The sequence below is a fragment of the Rutilus rutilus genome (genome assembly GCF_951802725.1).
Source record: "Rutilus rutilus genome assembly, chromosome: 3".
Taxonomy (NCBI): domain Eukaryota; kingdom Metazoa; phylum Chordata; class Actinopteri; order Cypriniformes; family Leuciscidae; genus Rutilus; species Rutilus rutilus.
Window position 1 is genome coordinate 10,443,837 of NC_140211.1, and position 23,172 is coordinate 10,467,008.

At 36.9% G+C, this 23,172-nt stretch overlaps 1 protein-coding gene across 2 annotated transcripts; it reads right to left on the reverse strand.

Annotated features, from left to right (window-relative positions):
• Positions 1 to 72: 72 nt before the first annotated feature.
• Positions 73 to 22,964, reverse strand: LOC311287508 (circularly permutated Ras protein 1). Of its 2 annotated transcripts, none has more exons than XM_084404395.1 (20): positions 22,642 to 22,964; positions 21,729 to 21,812; positions 21,246 to 21,338; positions 19,641 to 19,733; positions 19,398 to 19,484; positions 19,215 to 19,312; positions 18,920 to 19,120; positions 18,780 to 18,830; positions 18,611 to 18,700; positions 17,492 to 17,643; positions 12,868 to 12,949; positions 12,430 to 12,554; positions 12,197 to 12,281; positions 10,306 to 10,412; positions 10,096 to 10,205; positions 9,795 to 9,906; positions 8,742 to 8,882; positions 8,564 to 8,657; positions 661 to 714; positions 73 to 479 (listed from the first exon to the last, which is right to left on the reverse strand). In XM_084404395.1, the coding sequence occupies exons 2-20, from the start codon at positions 21,808 to 21,810 to the stop codon at positions 384 to 386; spliced, it is 1,953 nt and encodes a 650-aa protein (XP_084260521.1). In that variant the 5' UTR covers positions 21,811 to 21,812; positions 22,642 to 22,964; the 3' UTR covers positions 73 to 383. The 2 variants fall into 2 exon arrangements, with proteins under 2 accessions (XP_084260521.1, XP_084260522.1); XM_084404396.1 differs by having other exon boundaries at positions 21,729 to 21,853; positions 22,642 to 22,757.
• Between the last annotated feature and the right edge of the window lie 208 nt (positions 22,965 to 23,172).

Genomic DNA, 23,172 nt, shown 5'->3' on the forward strand with positions numbered 1-23,172 from the left:
TATATTAGTAGGCTATCTCAATGATACTAAAATAACATTGGCTGTAAGAAGAAAGAATAAGAGGAATCAGTCTGTGATTTATATAAAATGTTTTATTTCATTGCATTATATTTATTAGTACAATCTCTAGTATTTTAGTTGGTAATCTGACATATTTGCGCTATAGTTGCTAACACAAACATGTCTGAAATCCACAGACCAGCCAAAGATAAATACTGGCAGGTGTTGCCAAACAGCAGCGATGGCATAGAAAGAAGTTTGACTTGTTAGCACATAGTTTGTATATATTATACATTGCGTATTTTCCAAGCGATATTGTTCATAGTTTGTGACTGATACAGCAGCCTATATCACTAGATCATGAGTCTTGTTGACATCTGAGCTCAGTTCTCCAGCAAGGCAACTCTCTTTGCCTTTCCACTCACGCTCTTCGCCCTCTTCATTTGGTAGACCACATTGGCCGCCGCGTCGGAGATGCTCTGGAGGAGAAAACAATTCTGAGTGACAGTTTGTGCATGCGTATACACATTTAACCACGTGAGTGATGATCCATGTTATTGAAGCATGACTTCATGTTCATTTTATGTATAACAGTTTCCACTTGCATCCAGCTTTAAATCATATTTTGAATATATAAAGCGTGAGAGATCTTTTACTCACTGCAGTGGAAGATGTTCGAGGTGCTGGGTGAGGTGCGTCGGTTTCTGTTTTGTTCTGTTCAGAGTAAAAGTGTCATGTTTTAACACAAGGACTTTGTATCATTTAGTCACAATGATTCATTTATAATGCTGAAGTTGTGAGGGCCCTTTTGTGACTGAGCTAATACCAAAACATAACGTTCAGACAGTACAATCACTGACACATATCTAGAAGCATGTGAGAGTGTGTCTACATGAGTGTGTGCCCTGACTGTGGTATGCTGACTTTAAGTAAACAATGACAATGCTAGATAATGACAATGAGGGGTGTAACGGTACATGCATTCGTGCATATAGTCAGAGGATGAATACAGTCAGTCACAGGCGATCCACACTCCAGTCCAGATGGGGGCGCGTGTGGCAATGCAACGCTGTTTGCTAACCGCCATAACAGGAAAAAGAGCAGAAGAAGAAGAGACGATCTACGCACCAACCCAAAACAAGAGTTCAGATGGCACTGCAAGAGCTCGCTAGTAGCCTATACATGAATATCAGTCACGTGACCTCTTACGTCATCCGCTCTTTTTCCAGTTGACTGCCGCCATCTTGAGTATCTACCGAGTACCGTCTATGGCAGGGGTTTTCAAACTTTTTGTGTGTGTGGACCACTATTTGTAATCTAGAATTTTCGCGGACCACCTCATAATAAAATATGTCTCAGAGTCCTACCTGAATTAATCCGCACCTCTAAATAGGCTTACTAGCACTAAACCTATCATTGGTCATCAGTACAACAGGCTTGTTAAAAGAAAGTTTACTGCACACAACGGCTGCCACATATTTAATTTATTTATTTACTCAAGAGCCCGAGGGCATCATCAGGTTCATTTGAACAACAGGCTTATTTCCATAGCAATGGAGTATGAAATCTATACAGTAATAAGAACACTGGAATATAGTCAACATTTCAAAACCTTTGGCGATTTTAGGGGATTATTAATCTTCAGAGTTTTACAAGTCCTCAAAAAGTACCTAGGCTTGAGTTTGTCCACTTAACAGCACATCCGCAAAACATTTCAGAAACGCGAAATCAAGAAACTAACTGGAAATTAAAATAATAACAGGCCTTATTCATTCCATTTATAAACATTTCGTTTCATATAAACTGCCTTTGCCTAACTGTGCGTTCACACCGGACGCGAATAGCGCGTCAAATTCAAAAAAGGATCATATGTCAAATTCGCGACTGCCGGCGTCTAGTGATATGCTTGACCACTTTGTATCAATTCGCGCGTCAAGAGCGAAATTGACGCGCGTAAAAACAAAAGTTTGAAGCGAAATTTCGTCCGTTGTGAACGCACCATTAAAGGCTATGCGTGTGATGTGATAATGAGATTTGCCTCTGCCCTTTTCTCTTCAGAGAACCTGTTGCTATCCACCGAACCAATGTTGTGGTTCTAACGGCACTGAACTTGAATGTCACGGCAGAACACAACTTAGTGCAGGGCCATATGTAGCAAAATAAAGTGTTTGGAACATTTCATATAGATTTTTGCAAATTATGTTTTTTGACTTCTTCAGACCCTATAGTTTGCAAAACTACCTGTTTCCGATTTTTTCCCGGGCTGCACAGGCCCAAAATCCAAGATGGCGGACATATCACCAAAAATTGCAAATAATCGCCATTTTAAACATTTCAATTGGATATATGTTAGGTATATCATTATATACATACATTTTCTAATTAACTGATTGACTTGGGTAATAAATATGACCATGGGTAACATGAATTATCATGATTATCAACCAATGATGGGTGTAACCACCTTTATGCTATTTATTGGCATACCCGGAAAAACGCATTGACTGATTAAAAGTTTCCTTCATATAACCTAATAATCATTTTAATTAAAATAATGTTCTGCGCTCACCACAATAATTCTGTTAACAATCAGATGACATGGAAAATTATTGGGGAGAATGGATTACATGAAGTCAATGGAAAGATGGGAAAGATAGCCAGCCTTTGTTACTAGGAAACGATAAACAAAATTAAACTTTTGAGCTTTTGCAGGAAGAGGGAAATTATTTTTCCAGCCTGGGCAACTGGTGTTTTATTTACTTGCTAGGACCCCACTGAATACAAAACAACCTGTTTCCAATTTTTTTTCTTCATTTTTAGTGCCAAAATTCAAGATGGCAGACAATATGCAGACAAATCACATAAAATAAAATATATAATCTTTTCCCTTCTATAAAGGCTTTAAAATGGTAAACTTTTGATGAATGTATTCCTAATAAGGCAGACAAGTGAGACCCAGACTATTTTAAAAATATTTATTGGATCATTTGCCAAAAAATTGGGTGAAAAAAATAGAAACATTGGAAAAAATGAAAAAAAAAAAATCTGCATTTTGTTTCATTATTGAAGAGTTCAACAAAACAGTCAGTCATTGTCACTCAAGTATTTATCCTCATCACTCTCACTGTCACTGTCTGACTTTTCAATATTGGTGCATGTCTCCTCAGAGTCTCTGAGGTATGGCAAGTTGTTTTAACTTCCAGGATAGAATTAATTGGAATTAATTTCCAGGATATGAATCCTTGATATCCAGGGCTGGACTGGTAATCTGGCATACCGGGTAAATGCCCGGTGGGCCGACGTGCTTTTTGGGCCGATACATCTAATACTTTTTTTTTTAATGGCCCATAAAACTCGTACATCGGCAGCCCATTCGTTTTGTTTTGTTTAATTGACGGCGCTGGGTTAGTGCCGGTGTAATGCATTGGTCAAAAAAAAGGTAAGCGTTAGTTTTTTTGAAACCCGTGAAAACCCGTAGATCAGCGGCCCATTGGTTGTTTTCTTGATTGACAGTGGGCTGGCCCAATCACATCTTTAAACACCTCCCCCTTTTGGGCTTTGAGTGAGCGTGCAGTGTATCTGTCAAAATAGTCTGAGAGATGGAGAAGAAACGCAAGGAATGTACAGAGAAATAGCGTGAAAAATAGATACAGGCCCTTCAAGCAGATGCTGTAAAATGTGTCAAAATATATATGTTTTCTGCAGCAACAGGACCTTCATCAGCTCCAGTGGCTGATGAGGAGGATCAGGAGAGAGATGAGAAAGTGTAGAGTCCGCGGTAAGCAGAACTACTTTCAAAACACTTTGGCTATGAGTGTAGGAACCCATTGGGGGTGGGGGGGGTGGGGGGATGCCCCCGAACTCCCGAACCCCCGAACCCCCCTAGAGGGATCCCAAGATCCTGTGGGAAACACTGGTATTGCTATGCCAATGCAGCTTATAGCTTGTTTTTTGGATGCATCACTGTGGAGTATAGTTCAATTGTATTAATAAATTACAATTTTGGACTTATTTCACCTGTTAACTCGTTCCTACTCACTCATTACATGGCATTAGTGGTTTTAATGAATAGGAGTTGAACAAAAACATATTCAAGGGCGTGCAAAGATGGGTGGTGTTTATGGTCATATGTAGTGGGCCAGTCTGGGCCAAAATGCCAGGGCTGATTTTCTGTCCCAGTCCAGCCCTGTTGATATCAACAAGTCAATTTTAACTAGTTAAAATTATAATTCTTGATATCAAGAATAATGTTTCTACTAGTAACAATGGCAATTTTTGATATCAGGAATTACATTTCAACTATTAAACATGTTCATTCTTGATATCAACAATTCAATTTTAACTAGTAAAAACTATAATTCTTGATATTAACAATTGAATTTCAACTAGTAAAAACTATAATTCTTGATATTAACCATTTATATCCTGGGAATAGCAATAGGCAAGCCGTTTTGACTTTTAATCATTCGCAGGATATGAATTCTTGATATCAACAACTAAATTTTCACTAGTTAAAATGATAGTTATTGATATTAGGAATTAGATTTTTACTAGTAACAATGGCAATTTTTGATATCAGGAATTACATTTCCACGAGTTAAAATGATAATTCTTCATATCAACAATTGAATTTCAACTAGTAAAAACTATAATTCTTGATATCTGTAATTGTATTTTCACTAGTGAAATGTCACCATAGGCTGCCATTCAAAATCAATTGTTGATATCAAGAATTGATTTCTTACTTGTTGAAATTCCAGTTTCACATATCAGAAATACAATTCTTACTTATTTTTGATATCAAGAATTCAATTGTCACTAGTTGAAATGTCTATTCTTGATATCAACATTTGAATTGCTACTAGTAACAATGTTCATTTTTGATATCAATAATTCCATTTTCACTAGTGACAATGTTAATTTCTGACATCATGAATGTGATTGTTACTAGTAAGAAAGCCATTTTATATATCTGAAATTATATTGATATCAGAAATACATTTTCAGATATCAAAAATGAACATTTTTACTAGTAGCAATTCAATTGTTGATATCAAGAATAGACATTTCAACTAGTGACAATTTAATTATTGATATCAGTAATTATTGCCATTTTTACTAGTAACAATGTAATTATTGATATCAAAAATTATATTTCTATTATATTCATAAATTCATAAATTCACAAATTATATATCACTTTAAAGCTTAGGATCTCAGCTTTTTAATGCATCTAATTACATGTATTAACTCCTAACGAGTGCTGAGTAATCCCTCTAAAACCGAGTGTACCGCCAGCAGGCGCCACCTAGCTGCGAAAATATTCATCACCATATTTTTCAAAAATCTTGCCTTGATTAACACAAAGTTGATGTCATTTGAAAGCTTAGAGTCTGAACAGTGAATGTATCCACTTTGAAAAACTCGTAAGTATTGCTGAGTTATTTGCTGATAAATAGAATTTCTTTTTTTCATAATCTATAAAATAATGTATTGCAATGTGTCAAAAACATCATACAGCTCATGAAGCATTCACAGATAATTGAAAATGCCACTTTATTTTTTACAGCATATTATTACAATTAAAATGAGCCCAAAATTAACATAATCTATTGCTTTTATGACAAGATATTCTTCATGGAGAAAAAATTGCCCATGAGGGGGTGTCAAAGACTGTACAAAAAGGCTATCTCTTTTCCAAATGCTGTAACTTTTGATTCCTTTATCCAAAAATTATTATTTTTTATCCAGATGCAGCTAACATGTAGGGGGACTTCACTAAAAACGAATTTTCCTCCTACCTTTTCTTTATGAGTTATTCCATGACAAATAAGAAAGATATGCAAAATCATAATAAAAATTATATATATATTTTTGTCTTTTATCAGCCGTTTCTCGGCAGGACAATGTCCAAATGTAATCTAATTTATATTTTAGAAAAATTTTAAAAGAGTTCTTTCAAATGATACCTACCTTTTGACTCTCCTTGCAACGGTTTTGGAGTTATGATTATATAGTTTTTATATAGTTTGGAGCATAATTTGTTTGTGTTTGTGTGTGTGGGTGTGTGTGTGTGTGTGTGGGGGGGGGGGGTGTCATATTTGCACTCTTGTTGTTTTAGAGTGTCACCCCTTTATTGCTGTGCACTTTTTTTCTGCACAGTGGCTGATTTGTAGTTTGTACCACCAAAAGTTTCTCTGAGTTTTCGTATTTTTTCGTATTTCCCATTCATTTCCTATGTCGGTCATTTTTGACCGGCAGGAAGCTAAGTGTGACTATTTTTTTTTACGACCCTTTAACATATCCGGATCATGTCCATGATTATTGTGTGTGTTCGCATAGCTAATACAACAAAAGTTACCAAGTGTCACCCCATTCCGATGAAGCAAAAAAAAATTCAAAATTCAAAATGTATAAGTTTTCGTCCGTTTTTGACCGAAGAAGCCCAGAGGGGTTATTAACTAGTGAAAATGTAAATGCTGATATCAAGAATTAGCATTGTTACTAAATGTAATTCCTGATATCAAAAATTGCCATTGTTACTAGTAGAAATCTAATTTCTGATATCAATAACTATCGTTTTAACTAGTGAAAATTGAATTGTTGATATCAAGAATTCATATCCTGGAAATAAATAAAAGTTAAAACGGCTTGCCATACTGAGAAGACATGCACCATTATTGAAAAGTCAGACAGTGACAGTGAGAGTGATGAGGATAAATACTTGAGTGACAATGACTGACTGTTTTGTTGAACTCTTCAATAATGAAACAAAATGCAGATTATTTTTTTCTTCATTTTTTTCAGATAATTTTTTTTTTTTTTTTTTTTTTTGCCCAATTTTTTGGCAAACAATACAATAAATATTTTTTAAATAGTCTGGGTCTCACTTGTCTGCCTTATTAGGAATACATTCATCAAAAAGTTTACCATTTTAAAGCCTTCATAGAAGTGACAAGATTATATATTTTATTTTCTGTGATTTTTCTGCATATATTGTCTGCCATCTTGAATTTTGGCACTAAAAATTAAGAAAAAAATTGGAAACAGGTTGTTTTGTATTCAGTGGGGTCCTAGCAAGTAAAAAAACACCAGTTGCAAAAATCTATATGAACCGTTCCTAAAATAACACAATTCCCCACACTAACTAGGCTATTTTGGTAATCACACAATAACTTGACAATTTAATTAAAATGTTATATAAATATAGGCCTACATATTCTTTTTACTTTTTTTTTATGGGAATTTCCTGGTAAAATGAAGGTAAAAAATATATATTATTTTATATTTTATTTTGCCTTTCCACGGACCACCTGCAGTACCCTCACGGACCACTAGTGGTCCGCGGACCACAGTTTGGGAATGGCTGCTCTATGGTACTGACAAGCATTAACTAGCTAGCTTGCTACTATTTACAGCTTCGTACGGATACAGTAAATGGCTACGAAAGACAACATTTCGCACCTCGACTGCCATGAAAAGAAACGCTACTTTCAAAAAATAATATCGTTAGGGTGTGATCCCTACGTCTACGCGATACCTGATACGTACTTCCAGCCTCTGTCCGCTGCTACCGAACTACCAATCCTGGCATTCAATGATATTGATATGTTGATCCGACTATTTTAAGCGTGTATTTAAATGGTCCAGGGGCAGAACTTTTGCCAAGCGTGTCAGAGGTTCTGGGTTCTAATCCGCACTCATATAACGTTCGTTTTTTAAAAATTTTCATCAAAACTGATTATGTTTATCAGTGGTTGTATTTCAGGCAGGGACACGTTTGTGTGCAGTTTATTTGTATTGGTACATTCGTGCCGTGAGATGTTTCAAAAGTGGTGGGGACATGTCCCACCCGTCCCAGCCGCAAATTACGGCGTCTTTTTTCGTCCTGAGGTAGCCTGTAAAAGGATATTTTGGGGTCTCCTTTTTTGTTGTTGCACCCCACCGCACAACATATTGAAGGCATAGCTAGCTAGTTCCTTTGCGACTGACGTGAATCAGGTACTCAAGATGGCGGCAGACAAGTTTTAGAAGTGAGTGACGTCACGTCAGTGAGGAGACGTTGGTGACATCATCTGGTATTCATCTATACGCTGAGTTTCGATTCATTTTTGTGACGTGCTCCACAAACTTCACGGAAAGGAAACCGGGACGGCAGAAAGCAACATGCTGTTTGTTTTCTTTATTATACAAAAGCCAAATGTTTTGCTTTTACTATCTGTACCTTTTTAACACAAGTGATGCTTTTCAGTTTTGTAGCTTATCGTGACCAAATAAAAATGTTATCAGCCCTACAAAAACAATATGAGCTATGCAAGAGTGCTTTCTGTTAACTACACTACAGGAGGCTGTACTGGACCAACTACCTCAGGGACTAAACGCCGCTCGTTGGAACAAACTGTAATTTGCACAACTGTCTATTCAAAATAAATGAAAAGAAACCAAGCATTGGGGACTTGTTGCCTTTTCCTGTTGTACCAAACTAGTATCGAACCGTGACCTCAAAACCAAGGGACACCCAAAAAAAAGTTCTACTGTACTGATTTTGAGGGTGTATTCAGACCTTTTTGACAGTGGTGATGTCTTCACAGATCATACTCATGGTACTGATCCAGTTCCCATAGATGCTCTCTTCTTTAGGGCTTGGCTTCTGTTGACTGTGAGATGAACAGAGAAAGACACACACGTCATTTCCCACACGTATGATGCACCAGAGAGCGATCTGGAGAGGTTTGCTGTACCTGATGTCTTTGAGAAGGTCCTGCTGAGCTCGGAGTTGTCTCTGTGTTTCCTGGACTCGGCCCTCCATCGTCAGCCTGGCACACAGCTGGGCGCAGTGAACGCCCAACACTGACATATTTAAACTGCCCGCCCACACCCAACTACACACACAGAAAAAGAGACAGAGGTGGAGAAAGGGAGGTTGAGATATATATACACTACTATATACTCAAAAGTTTGGAATAATGAGACTTATTTTTGTTTATAATAAGATGTTATTGTTTATAAAAGAAGTTTCTTCTGCTCACCAAGGCTGCATTTATCTGTTAAAAATACAGTAACAATATTGTGAAATATTATTACAACTTAAAAAACTTAATATAATCTAAAATTGAACTTTCAGCATCATTCCTCCAGTCTTTAGTGTAACATGATCCTTCAGAAATCATTCTAATATGCTGATTTGCTGCTCAGTTATGATCAATTATTATTGATGCTAAATTATTAATAATGTTTCTTATTATTATCAACGTTGAAAAGTTTTTGCGGATTCATTTTTTTTTTTGGTTTTCAGGGTTCTTTGATGAATATAATTTTGAAATAGAAATCTTTTGTAATATTATAAATATCTTTACTGTCACTTTTAAACAATTTAATGAGTCTCTACGGAATTTAAAATCTTACTTACCCCAAATCTTTGAATGGTAACGTATCATCGTTTCCACAAAAATATTAAGCAGCAAAAACGGTCTTCAACATTATATTTTAAAAAAACTTATTTTTAAAATATTATTATATAACAGAACAGTTATTTTAAATTTTAACAATATTTCACAATATTACTGTTTTTATTGTATTTTTCAACCAATAAACGCAACCTTGGTGAGCAGAAGAGACTTCTTTCAACTGTCTTTCTATGTCCACAATGATATTTTTTGCAGATATTTTACATGTGAAACAACTGATTATAAATCACCATGTAGTTTATGTCAAGACTATAAAGTGAGTGTGTGTCATGAGCTGTGGATCGGGAGTGTGTTTGCTGTTATTGTGCAGTATTTTGAGTGCTTTACCTGCTGGTGGTGACCCGTTTCTGTTGAGTGATGACTCTCATCACTTTCTGCAATTCCCGAGTCTTGAAGCTCAGCTGCAGCTGAAAAGGGACCCGGTCCCGTTGCTGGAAACCTAAAAGACAGAGATTGTTCACAATTAATTTATTTTTAAATCTACTTTTGTGTTTCATTGAAAAAATGAAAAACATTGAAAAACAGATCTGGGACGACATGTGGGTGAGTACAAAGTAAAAAAAAAATTCAAAAAAAGAAGCTTTTCTCAAATGCTTTCTTTTGATTGCACTGCATATTTTGTTCTCACTTTCAACTTTTTCCGGTCTGACTGCAAACTGGAAGGTGATCTCAACACCGTCTGTTACGTTGCCAATCTCTCTTACTAACCGATGATTATCCTCCTCATAGGGGAAGTACCTGCATCAATCAAAGGAGAAAAATAGAGACAGAGGTACAATGTATGTGTGTGTGTTTGCATGTGTTTGTGAGTGTGTGAAGGTTACTACCGGATACTTACATGCCATCCGGTGCCAGCAGTGTTGCCATGACGCTAGTTGCTAGGACATTGTCAGCTATAGCGCTCTGAATCTCTGTGGCGACTGTACCAATATTTACAATATTAATCTGGGAAGTGGGTAAAAATAAACATAATGTCATTTTTCTGACTGATCTTTAATTGCTTGGTATGTCATATTGCAGATATTCTTTCAAAGAGATACAAAACTTTGAGGTTTGATTTAAAAAAAATTATATTTAATACAAGTCTCTTCTGCTCACCATTGCTGCATTTATTTGATCAAAAACACAGTAAAATCAGTTAAATTGTGACATATTATTGCAATTTAAAAAAACAGTTTTCTATATGAATATGTTGTCAAATTTAATTTATTCCTGTGATATCAAAGCTGAATTTTCAGCAGCATTACTCCAGTCTTCAATGTCACATGATCCTTCAGAAATTATCCTAATAAGATGATTTGATGATTTGCCCAAGAATTATTTCTGATAATCATAATATGTAATATGTTGAAAATAGTCGTACTGCTTAATATTAAGTGATTTTAAGAAACTAATACATTTTATTCAGGATTCATTGATGAATAGGATGTTCTTCACTGTCACTTTTGATCAATTTAATGCATCCTTGCTGAAAAAAAATGACTGATCCCAAACTTTTGAACATACGTATGTATATTATCCAAACTAAGCACAAACTAATATTAAAAGGTTGCGACCTTTAAGTAGTGCACAACATGTATGCACCAGTTTCCTATTAGCACAAAACTCATTTTCACATTTAAATAGAGCTGAAGGGGAAATACTGAGCCCAAAATCGTTCTCCCTTGCGCGTGTGGGCGTCTGGTGATAAGTATCAGTTTCTCTGAAAAAGGCTTTAAGCAACATGTTGCTTAAACCCTTTAAAAACAGGTTAAGCCTTTACAGAGGGGTTTTATAGACAAGGTTCAGGTAGTAACAGGTTTAGTGCTGTTAGCAGAAGATTTTGAGCGAAGGGGTCAAACGGACAAAATGAGTATTTCTCGCATAGTTTACAATGAGCAACAAGTTTGTGAAATGTAACTAAATTAGTGAAAGACGACCCCCTGAGGGGAAATGAATTGTTCCTGGAATCCTTGTGTACCTTTAAGGCCATGTTTACACCTGGTATTAAGATGTGTTTTGGTTGATCGGATCACAAGTAGACGAGGGAGACTCATTCCCGTTTACACCTGGTGTTTTAATCCGTCTCTTTTGTCCACTTTCAACCACTTCTGTCCTGATTTCTTCAAGAGGAGGGTCTATGTTTGGGCTTTTTCAGATCTTTCAATCTAATGGACAAATAAGCACACTTTTTTACATATTAAATATTTACGCGACTGGAGAGGATGGAAAAACACACTGAGAGCATCAGCTTTTTGTTTCTGCTCTGACAGCCGCAAGATCAGCCGAACACAGTGAGCGTGTGTTAGAAATCAGGAATGGTGAGAGAACATTGTGTTTGGTATGTTCTTCTTTAAATCAAACTTGGGTCTTCAGCCAAAGTTTAAATCCCGTCTGGCCAGCCACTTCCTATAATGTTTACGCACTAGACCAGTAGGCAGAGAGTAGACGGTCTTTTGTGGATGATCGAACACATTGCTTACACTATGAAAGCAATCAGGTGTAATATGTTTTCGACTACTTCTGGAAGTGGTAGAAAGTGGCAAAACTCTAAACTATTTAGACCCCGTTTACACCTATATTTAACATCGTCCACTTGTGATCCGATCTCAATACCGGGTGTAAACAGGGCCTCTATGTTACTCCAAATCAGTCTTCTTTCTTTACCATCTAATCTGATATCTGCAACATGACCCAGATTGCTCAACAGAATGAAGGTGGACTGCAGATGAGCAGCATCAGTAACTCACTCTGCCTCCTGTGTGGTCAGCCAGCCTCCCAACCTCTGCCAAACGACAGTCCTCTCCTTCAAAGGTCATCACGGACACTATCACACTATAAATACCCACAACAACAGACATGCATGACTTAATAGCCATCATAACGCTTGACATGATGTTAGTTCTTTCGTTGTGTATTTTCGTCTTATATGTAAAAACTAACATGATATTCAGAAAGAGATTTGTGCTTTGGAGTCGCTCACCCCTTTTCAGCAGCATAATGGGCTAACTGGTTGTAGAAATAAGGTGAGGGGTCGGAACAACGGGAAGACTCTTGTTCTAAGTGGCCTAGTCCTATGTTGGCCTGCCCGTCTGTGCAAATTATAACCTGAAAAAGAAAAAGAAATAGCACATTATAAAACATATGTGAAACTACAAGACTGGAGCAGTGTTGTTTTATGCTGTGTACAAAAGCACGTACGGCCCTAGTAGGGACGATTGAATTTGAATTGACTTCGAGTAAAGTAAAGTACACTCTTTATCAGCGGTATTTAAATGGCGGACCGTGGTCTGCTTGTTACATCCGGTTCAATACAGATTAAAGTGCAAGCGATGAGGGTCGTTAACGGTGATGATCTTTCGGCGCAGTAGTTTTAACATAACAAAGCAGGTTGTCATAGCATGTAATTATGAATACAGACCTTTGATCCTGTGAACTGGGATGCCATTGCAACAGAGATGAGGGCAGCAGGTCCCAGTGCTGTGGCTCCATGTTCTCTGAGTCTGGGGAGAAGAAGAAGAAAGCAAAATGAATCAAACGCTGACAACTATTAGACAGTTATTTCATATTCATAACTGACCAGACAGTCTGTTTATAAAAGCGACCGCAAACCATATATGGATCTCTCGATTTAATTAAAAATCCACATATTACATCTTTAAAAATATACTACATAATTCACCAATGCCCGTTTATCATGTATAATACACCAACCAATCATGATGTGGCACAAATCTCACTAGACAATGTTAAGTGGAGTGGTAATTTCCTGGTCTTATTCATAAATCAGTTGAAAACTATATTAGCCACTGTCTGTTTTCAGTTTTTTAACAAAGGTGAAAAAGCTAAAAGAATGAATGTCTGTGATGTCTTTTGCGAGTATTGATTTTACAGTTTGAATGTGGTACGATAGGGAAGGAGACTTGAGGTCGTTTTTTATGGATGTCAATGGAGATGTTGCTTCACTACACTGAATAAACTGCTTTTGGGGGAAAACGGCTTACCATTAAAAACTTTCTTTTTTTTTTATACATTTTGTCATTTTATTACTTTTTTGTGTTAAATTTTGCTATTTAGGTTTGATTTGAAAATGGCTTATCATTCAATAAATCGACAGCCCATCGGCTAATCTTCAACATGTGTGCTCTTAAAAATGAGTTTAGGATTGGTCTATTTTTAGACTTTGTATCCGGAAAAATGCTGTTTTATGAGAGAAATCATGGACAATTGCACGACAGGTATGATTCAGTTTACAGCACTTATCAATTTATATGGTATCCACAAACAGTTGACTGTCGCACAATGAAATTCAATGACATGAAGGCTGTAATGTTATCGGTTGGCCTTTTCGGTTTCTCCAATGTTAGAGCCACGGACCCTTATATCTCCCAATAATAAGGCCATCTCTGGCATAAGGGACACAAAATGAGAAACACTTCAGGAGTTTCGCAGTCGTCATCTTATTGGTTGAATTCTACAGGATTTTCGGGAGTTGCGTTCTGTAATAAATATTGGAGAACAATTGATTATGAATTTTTCTGATAAATTTTCTTCTGAAAAACCTTCTTCTGAAAACTCCCCAGAAATTGAATACATTAAAGACCGGTTGAACGCATTGATTGTAACGAATGAAGATGAAACAGAAAAAAGAAATGTTAATGTCACAGGCAAAGTTGAGATTTCTATGGACGATGTTATAGCTGAACACCTCCAGAGAAAGCCGACAAAGGCTCAACTCCCTCGAGACGAACCGATTCATCGTGCACAGCAGTTAATAAAAATAAGATAAGATAATACACATTTGCAAACAGTTTTATGGTAGAAAATGAAATAAAATGTACAAATGAGGATGTGTTGAATTTACAGGGCAAGCTCAAATTTACTTACATGACATGTTTAGGGGTGTTAAAACCGCATGTGTTTTTAAAGAGAACTGTGAAGCTAGAGAGAGGTCAAAAGGGCTGAGATAGAGCAACTTACCATATAAAGCTTTTAATGTACGTGCTGCATAGAATAAGGCGGCCCAAAAGTTAGGGTTAATATAAAAAGCCTAGAAGTTTTTTTTTTTTCGGGGCCGCATATGAGGTGAAGACTTTTACGTGTTTATGTTATTTTTGCCTCTGGAATTTTTGTCTTTGTATTATTTTGAATCTTTTTAAATAACATAAAATCATGTTGTGGTGATTCGTAAAACTTGTTAAGTCTCAGAGTAATTTTTCCCTATAAATATTTCATGATTTTGGTAAAGGAATATTTATACTGGCAAACGCCCAGTGCATTCGTGATTGAAGTGCATTCGTGATACCCTGAATCGACATCCTACATCCTTAATCTATCAGGTAAGGGCAATATTTAATTGCAACAGATTATGGATATGTCTGAGAATGATTTATTGGTTTTCAGCGGTATAGAAATACAACAGTTCTTTAACGATCCGCCTGGAAACAAAAATCGCTGTGAGGCCAAACCCCCTCAAAAAAGAGGAAAGCCAACTTGTTTACAACTGTGACAATGAGCGCTTATCAGGATACAACTAAACGCTGGATTTTCAAAAGTATGTGAAGTTTGCGGCAACATTGTTGCAGTAAACTTGCATAACATTCTTAAATAAATTATTTATTATTAGATGTACGCCGGTCTGTTATAATAGGGACATCGACGTTACATTTGCACGCCCCTAAACATGACGCAGAACAAAACGAACTGTCATTGGTTGTATTACATGTCATCTGGGCGGCCTTTGGGCGGGTCCTTGACCAGTGAAAGCTACGATGGAGTCCAGACCTTCTGGCATGCAAAAAGGTGACGTAAATGGCCTATGTATACAGGGCTTGACATTAACTTTTTTGCTCACCAGTCACTGTGGCTGGTGGTTTTCCAAAGTTACAAGCCACTCAGCATTTTCACTGGCCACAATTTTCACATCGATACAATGGGGAAAAACTGCCCAATAGATATTTTTAATATTATCTCATAATTTAGCAGCAGGTATATTAGGCTGCTGTCACTTTAAGACCTGACGCACGGATCCATTATACTGTTACACATGCGTTTTCTTTCTCAACTGTTTAGGTTCACTTAAAACATTACTGACTGTGTTTACGTGAATACTCGCCAAGACCAGCATTTTGACATTATTTTGTGTATTAAGATAGATAGATAGATAGATAGATAGATAGATATAGAATAGTAGTTTAATTGAGTCTAATGCTTCAGGGAGTTTAGATTTGAGTTTTTGTCTTGTGCACTAAGGGCAATAAGCAGTGAGGAGATGAGAACAGCTGGTAGATATTTCAGTATCGATATGTATTGAAAAATCTATATTTTTGACAACAATTGTATATAACAAATATATATTATATATAAAAAGTGGCTAATAGGAGTGACGGCATTAGACACCACTACTGAAATCCACCCGCATTTGGAGGGTTGGTGGGTGTTAAGGTGTCAAGCCCTGCCTATATATATATATATATATATATATATATATATATATATATATATATATATGTATATATGTATATATATATATATAGTAATTATAGGCCTGGTTTCACAGGCAGGGCTTAGATTAAGCCAGGATTAGGCCTTGGTTCAAGTAGCTTTTATAAACATGCCTTGGAAAAGAAAACGTTACTGGTGTGAATCTTGAGACAAAACAATGTCACTGACATATTTTAAGATGTGTCAGTGCAAGTTGCTTTCAGTTAAAACAGCTCAAACAGCTCAATATTTTAGTCTGGGACTAGACTTAAAGGGATACTCCACTTTTTTCGGAAATATGCTCATTTTACAACTCCCCCAGAGTTAAACAGTTGAGTTTTACCGTTTTAGAATCCATTCAGCCGAACTCCGGGTCTGACGGTACCACTTTTAGCATAGCTTAGCATAGATCATTGATTCTGATGAGTCCAGTAGCATTTCTTTCAAAATGACCAAAGAGTTTCAATATTTTTCCTATTTAAAACTTGACTCTTCTGTAGTTAAACCGTGTACTAAGATCGACGGAAAATGAAAAGTTGCGATTTTCTAAGCCTATATGGCTAGGAACTACTCTCATTCCAGCGTAATAATCAAGGAACTGTGCGGCTGTACCATGAGTGCAGCAGGCGTAATGATATGACGCAGCGCCTGAAAATAGGTCTAATAGGTTAGACAAACTTAGTCCCGGTCACGTTGGAAGAAGTTACCGAGCTGGGGACTATTTTCAGGCGCTGCGTCATATCATTACGCCTGCTGCACTCATGGTACAGCCGCACAGTTCCTTGATTATTACGCCGGAATGAGAGTAGTTCCTAGCCATATAGGCTTAGAAAATCGCAACTTTTCATTTTCCGTCGATCTTAGTACACGGTTTAACTACAGAAGAGTCGAGTTTTAAATAGGAAAAATATTGAAACTCTTTGGTCATTTTGAAAGAAATGCTACTGGACTCATCAGAATCAATGATCTATGCTAAGCTATGCTAAAAGTGGTACCGTCAGACCCGGAGTTCGGCTGAATGGATTCTAAAACGGTAAAACTCAACTGTTTAACTCTGGGGGAGTTGTAAAATGAGCTTATTTCCGAAAAAAGTGGAGTATCCCTTTAAAGCCTATTCTGTCAAACTGGGGGATTGTGATTGGTGCCCATTTTTAAAATTTAAGCCCCTGAGGAACTGAATACTTCATTCTGATTGGATACAATGTGCGCGTTAAAACTCCACGGAGGCAACCGCTTTGCGTTGGGTGTTTTTTTACTTTCACATTGTGCATAAAAAAATATCCCTAACATTTAAAAAAATGTTATACTTATTTCATAAAACTGTGGAACTTTGTACAATTCCGACGGTGTAAAATCATATCTGACAGAATGATCTGACAAGCACAAAACACAAAATCAGATAGACCAGCAGAAATACTGAAAGAAACTCTGTGACAAACATATAAAACAACCGCCCAAACACATACAGATACACAGAGGCTCTTTCTGATGAGAATACAGACAAGGTGGCGTGACCTTTGACAGACATACAAACAATAACAGGCGGAGAGCGTTCCACTCACTCTTTTATTTTCTGGGTGAGAGGCTGGATAGTCTCTGCAATGCAGTGAGGCGTGCTGTAGTTCTCTCCCTCCTTCTTCAGATAGTCATAGTCCACCAGCGCCCAGTCTCTCAGAGTGAGAGGAACCCCTGTCCCGTCACCATACACCGTTACCTGAAAACCACACGCACAACTGTCCTGAAATCTGTTCAAATGACAGTAAATAAAGCACAGTGAGAGCTATTCCGGTACTATGCTTTCCAGCTAATTTTCTAAAAATGTCTTTTCAGTTGTTTGTTTTCAAAGAACAACATTTTCTAGTTGTTTTTCTTGCTTCTTAATGGTGTATTCTGGTGCCCACAACCAGAAGCCACAAGCTCGTCAAAACTAAAACAAGAAGAGGAAGAGCACAGTTGCTTTTAAAGGCGTGTTGAGGTTTGGCTTCAGAAGTAGAGTGTGTAGTTCTTCCTCATGTTTGTGATTCTTACACAGGGTGTTATATTCAGCCTGGTCAGCATGTATTGCCAAAATGTTTGTCTACTGGCATAAACTCTGGACCACACAGCTGCTTATTCTGACAAAGAATAGCCCACTTAGACAGGAAGATACCATGTGACGAACATGTAGAATAAACAAACATAGTTGTTTAGTCACTAACCCATCCTAAATATAATATATACAGGACATTTTTTAATATAACCCCGATTGTATTCATCTGAATGTCATGTAGACATAGGATGGCTTCAGGGTGAGTAAATCATGGGCTAATTTTTCATTTTTGGGTGAACTATCCCTTTAAAGAGTGCTAAAATGGTATTAATTCTTTGAATTTCATAATAAAATGGACAGAATTTAAAATCTGAGACTTTGTTTCCTATCAAAAGTAAAATTGGACATGATATTGCAAAAAATTTAAATAATGATGTGGCGGTTTTTGTAAAGGAGTGAACAGAAAAAAATAGAGGTCAGATCTGAACTTGGAATAATAGACAATCTGTGAAAATGTAGTTTTAAAAAATCCTTTTAAAGTCCTTGATGACATAAATCTGGAAAACCTGCCACATCTAATGACTAGTTCCTCCTCAAAAGCACTCGCACTTTAGTGACATTTTGACATGTCTCCTGTTATAAGTGTCTTTACCTCATTGTTAAAAGTCACCAGTGCCAGTCTTCGGTGAGGTGAGGTTTTCTGCAGGGTGGACAGCACCATCTGAAGAGCTTCTTGGACTCCCTGGACCCAAAAAAATGGGAGTAACTTCACATGTTTTGTGCCTGTTTATATAAGCAAACCTTCAGAAGTCACCTCTCACCTGCAGTCGTGAAATATATGTGGGTGATCGCATGCTGTTACCTGGAGAGATCTGAGAGAAAAGTACATTTAATGTAAACATAATAATAATAAAAAAAGGGTGTTAAGCCCTGGCCGTCTGTAATGAAAGAAGACAGGCACCTCAGAAGTGACACTCATACTTCCGGAAATGTCCACGCACAGCACAATGAGCATGTCGTCTAGATTCTCATACTCCACGTCCTCGTTGTCGTCCATGTAAAGTATATCCCTGCCTGGAGGAGAGCGCAAGGGAAACCGTCCCGCCTTTAGTGCCGCCAGCGAATAAACGTTCTCCTTCCCGCAAAACTCACAGCTCCACATCTAGAAAAAAAGACACAGGGATCACTTTTAACATGTTATTTCAACACTAATATCAGATGCACAAATGGGTTTTGCACCCCTTGGTATAACTTACAATTGTTGTTTGGCGTGTCTCTGGGCTGCTTGCAGAGGACATGATGGCATTGCATTTCCCACAATGCAGTGGTTTCTGGCTGCTCTGTATAGCAGAAGCTACGGAGACAGAAAGTGAGCTGGTTTGAATTGAAAATTTGGGATTTTTATACTTTCAGAAAAGAAGTTTAGCAGAGTAGCACACCTTTAGTCATGTCCACAAGGCTTCCTACTTTTAGTGACACTACGTTTACATTAGCTTTAAGTTGAGTCTCTTCATTATTCTCCAGACCTGAGAGAAAAGAGAGAGAGAGAGAGAGAGAGAGAGAGAGAGAGAAAAGAGGAAAACTCACTGACCCTGTTTATTAAAAAGTTCAATTTATTTATGCATAACTGAACATTTTCTGTGCATGTTTGTGGAATAAAGGGAGTGTGAATGTGTTCTCACCTCTTGGTGGTAACGGTGGTGGAAGAGAGCTAGATAGACTCTTTCTCTGCTGCATGTTACGGGGCGGTACAGGTGGTGGAACCAACGATGGAGCTTAAAAAAAGTTTATTATAAAAAATAATATTGTTTCGTAGACAAATAAAAGCTGTTCAAATGTTTGGGTGTTTGTCAAAATGTCAAATTCAGTCAATAAATGACAGTGCTTTTTTTTCAATTCATCAAAGAATTTCTTTTTTTTTATCACAGAGCAGCACGACTGTTTTCAACATTGATAATAATCAGAAATGTTTTTTGAGCAGCAAATCAGCATATTAGAATGATTTCTGAAGGATCATGTGACACTGAAGACTGAAGTAATGATGCTGAAAATTCAGTTATTTTAAATTATAATAATATATCACTGTTTTTACTGCATGTATGAATATATAGATATATATCAGCAAGGATTTGTTTAGCACGCACTCATCAACATGCACTTGAGAATGTTCCTATCATCAGTTTTTAACACCCACAAAAAGGATGTGACGTTTTTTTTTTTCCAATGAACTATTTCTTTGCAAGGTAACTTTCACCTTCTTTTGAACTGAAAGAGTGCTGTCTTTTAAGAGCTGCTTTACAGTAGAATTGAATTCTGTTTTCATCACTGAATCATTATTTTCCTGTTAATCACTGTAAAGCTGCTTTGAAACATTCTGCATTGTATAAAGCACTATATAAATAAAGGTGACTTGACTTAAAGTAAATCAAATAAAGTTTAATGAAAAAAATGCTGTTCTTTATCAGAACTAGTAACATTAAAACATTAAGGGTAGGGTAGGCAATTTTTTTAATATATATACTTTTTATTATACTGGTTGAAACTCTTCACAGCCTGATAGCAATCATTAATATTAGTGGTCTAAATATTAAAACATGTACATATATCTTCTGCAAAAGTTTGTTGATTGCATTAATTGCATTCGGTTCTACCTGCCTGTCAACATATGTATTTCCATTACCTTCGCGCAGACATCACACATCATCGGTGTGTTTCTATGCAGAATTGTAGACAGACAGTCACAGAGGGCCACAAACAAACAGTAGCTGCCTTTTACAGTTCCACCTGAACCAAAACAACAAGCTTATGCTTATGTGGTAACTGAAATTAAGAGATAACAACCCGTGACGTTCTACCCGGAGCTTTATGTATTTCTATGTCAACACTATCAATGCCGAAATGAATTTGCAGCAGTCAGGTGGTACAACTAGATCTCTGTAAGTTGTTTATGTTCAATATTATTGTAATTTTGTGTGCTTTGAGACATGAGTTAGTTTAACGCCGTTTCTCGTGACGCTTTGCAGACTCTGCTGTGCGCGTTCATGTGGTTTGAAGGAGGCGTGGCTTTGGAGACGCTCTGAAGGGAGGGTGGGATCTTATGCTTTCAAAGCTAACTTGCTATTGCTAGCCTCTCCAAAATTGCCTTCCCTACCTTTAAAAAAAGAAAACTCATTCCTCATTTCAAGAAGGCTCACAAATACAGAGATAATACAAGCCTCTTCTACACGCATTAGGAACAGTCTTCATAAAGCAATGCTAAAGTAAAAAACAATGTGTCATTTACTCACCTGGTTTCGGAATGAAGGTTACACGGTTGTCGTAAGGATGATCTGAGACAGAATGCGCTCTGGACAGAGCACAGGGAAGAGTGGACGTAGACCCTACAAAACATGAGCAATCGTGTGGGACAGATTACTGACTGACTATGTGTGCAGTACCCCAATACACTATGTTGGGCAAGTTGTCACAATTGGACCATGCCTATTATTAGACACTATTTAATGTTGCTTCAGTAAAACAATTATCAAGCACAAAACAACTGACAAAATTGCAATATTTAAAAGGCAACATGCAATAATATTAAACCAACAAATACATAAGCACATGTGACAACCTGCCCCAACCTGACATTGAATGCAACATAAAAAAACATAGCTAGAGAAAGCAAGATAACTCCCCCTTGATACATTTTTTCTTTCAGTAATGTCTCCTCAGAATTATCTGAGCTCTAATAATAAATGTTTACATCACATGCACAGCATACGACTAACCTTGATTTGAGATTTTAGCTTCATCTTCTGTTAAACTCTCAGACCTCCAGTTACACACAACATGACTGCAAGCAAACTCCATCTCTGTGGGTGACAGAAAAGGAATTGCCACCCAATTGCAATTGCTGCCAAGAAGAAATTATACTTGCGTCAAGTTCTAAAGTTAAAATAGAATCCATTACGCCAACACACCTTAAAACAACAACTTCAGCATTCCATTGGTCATGTTGTGCACACAGAACATGGCAGATAATGTGTTTCTGTGTAGTTTAAAGGCAAGACTCTAGTTCTTTTCTAAGACTTTCATTTCCTGCTAAAATGGTTAACTTACAGTCATTTGATCTCAGTTGCTGAAGACAGTTACACCTGATAAATATCATTTAAAGGGATAGTTCACCCAAAAATGAAAATTCTGTCATCATTTACCCTCAAGTTCTTCTAAAACTGTATGAATTTATTTGTTCTTATGAACACAAAATAATATATTTTGAAGAATGTCGGTAACCAAACAGTTGATGGGCCCCATTGACTTCCATAGTAATTTTTTTCTCTCCATATATGGAAGTTAATTGGGTCCATGACATAATTTTTTATTTTTGGATGAAACTATCCCTTTAAGGAAAGTGAGTATGTGGTGATTATTTTATCTATCACCGTCTCCTTTCTTTTGTCTGTTCTTTCCTTGTCGTTTCTAGCAAGAGTTTACAGAAACCAACCCATGTCTCATATTATAGCCCTATAAGATGTACAAAAATGTCCAAAAGAGTGAGTTATTGAAAATAACAGGTCATATACTCTGACACATTCACCCATGGTAATATACACAGCATGATAGATATAGCCTCATCTACTAATCGCGAGGGCTTCAATCTCAGATATACTATACTAGGTACAGTGTTTAAAAAGTATCTACCTGGTTACTGCAAAGTGAAGTGTCTGCCTGTCATTCAGCTTGCGTAGAAAGCCAGCAACATTACGGTCCTGCTCTTCACGTACCTACTGTGCAGTGTGCACGTTTGACTATGCGTGAAGAGACAGGAAGACAGGAAACTGTGGGTACAAGACTAGAAAAAAAAATAATAAAAGAAACGAAAGAAAGAAGACGCCCAAATAACCTCCTTCACTTAACATGGACTTTGGCTCGGATGTCAGACTAACATTAGGCTGATAAAGAAAATTCAGTCATTAAACATTAACAGTAGTGCAGTGTGACTGCTTTCATAATTCACTCTGTTCATAGAACATCATCACACTTACGTCAGACCATAAATATAGCCTGTCACTCAAGGCTCAATACAGGATTGTCAAGTTACTTCCGTTGACGTGTATATTATTAACCTTTTTTTATTGTGCCGCAGAGAAAGAGAGTCAAACAGATTTGAAATGTCATGAGGGTGAATAAATTATGAAAGGTTTTTTTTTTTTTTTTTGGCTGAGTAAACTA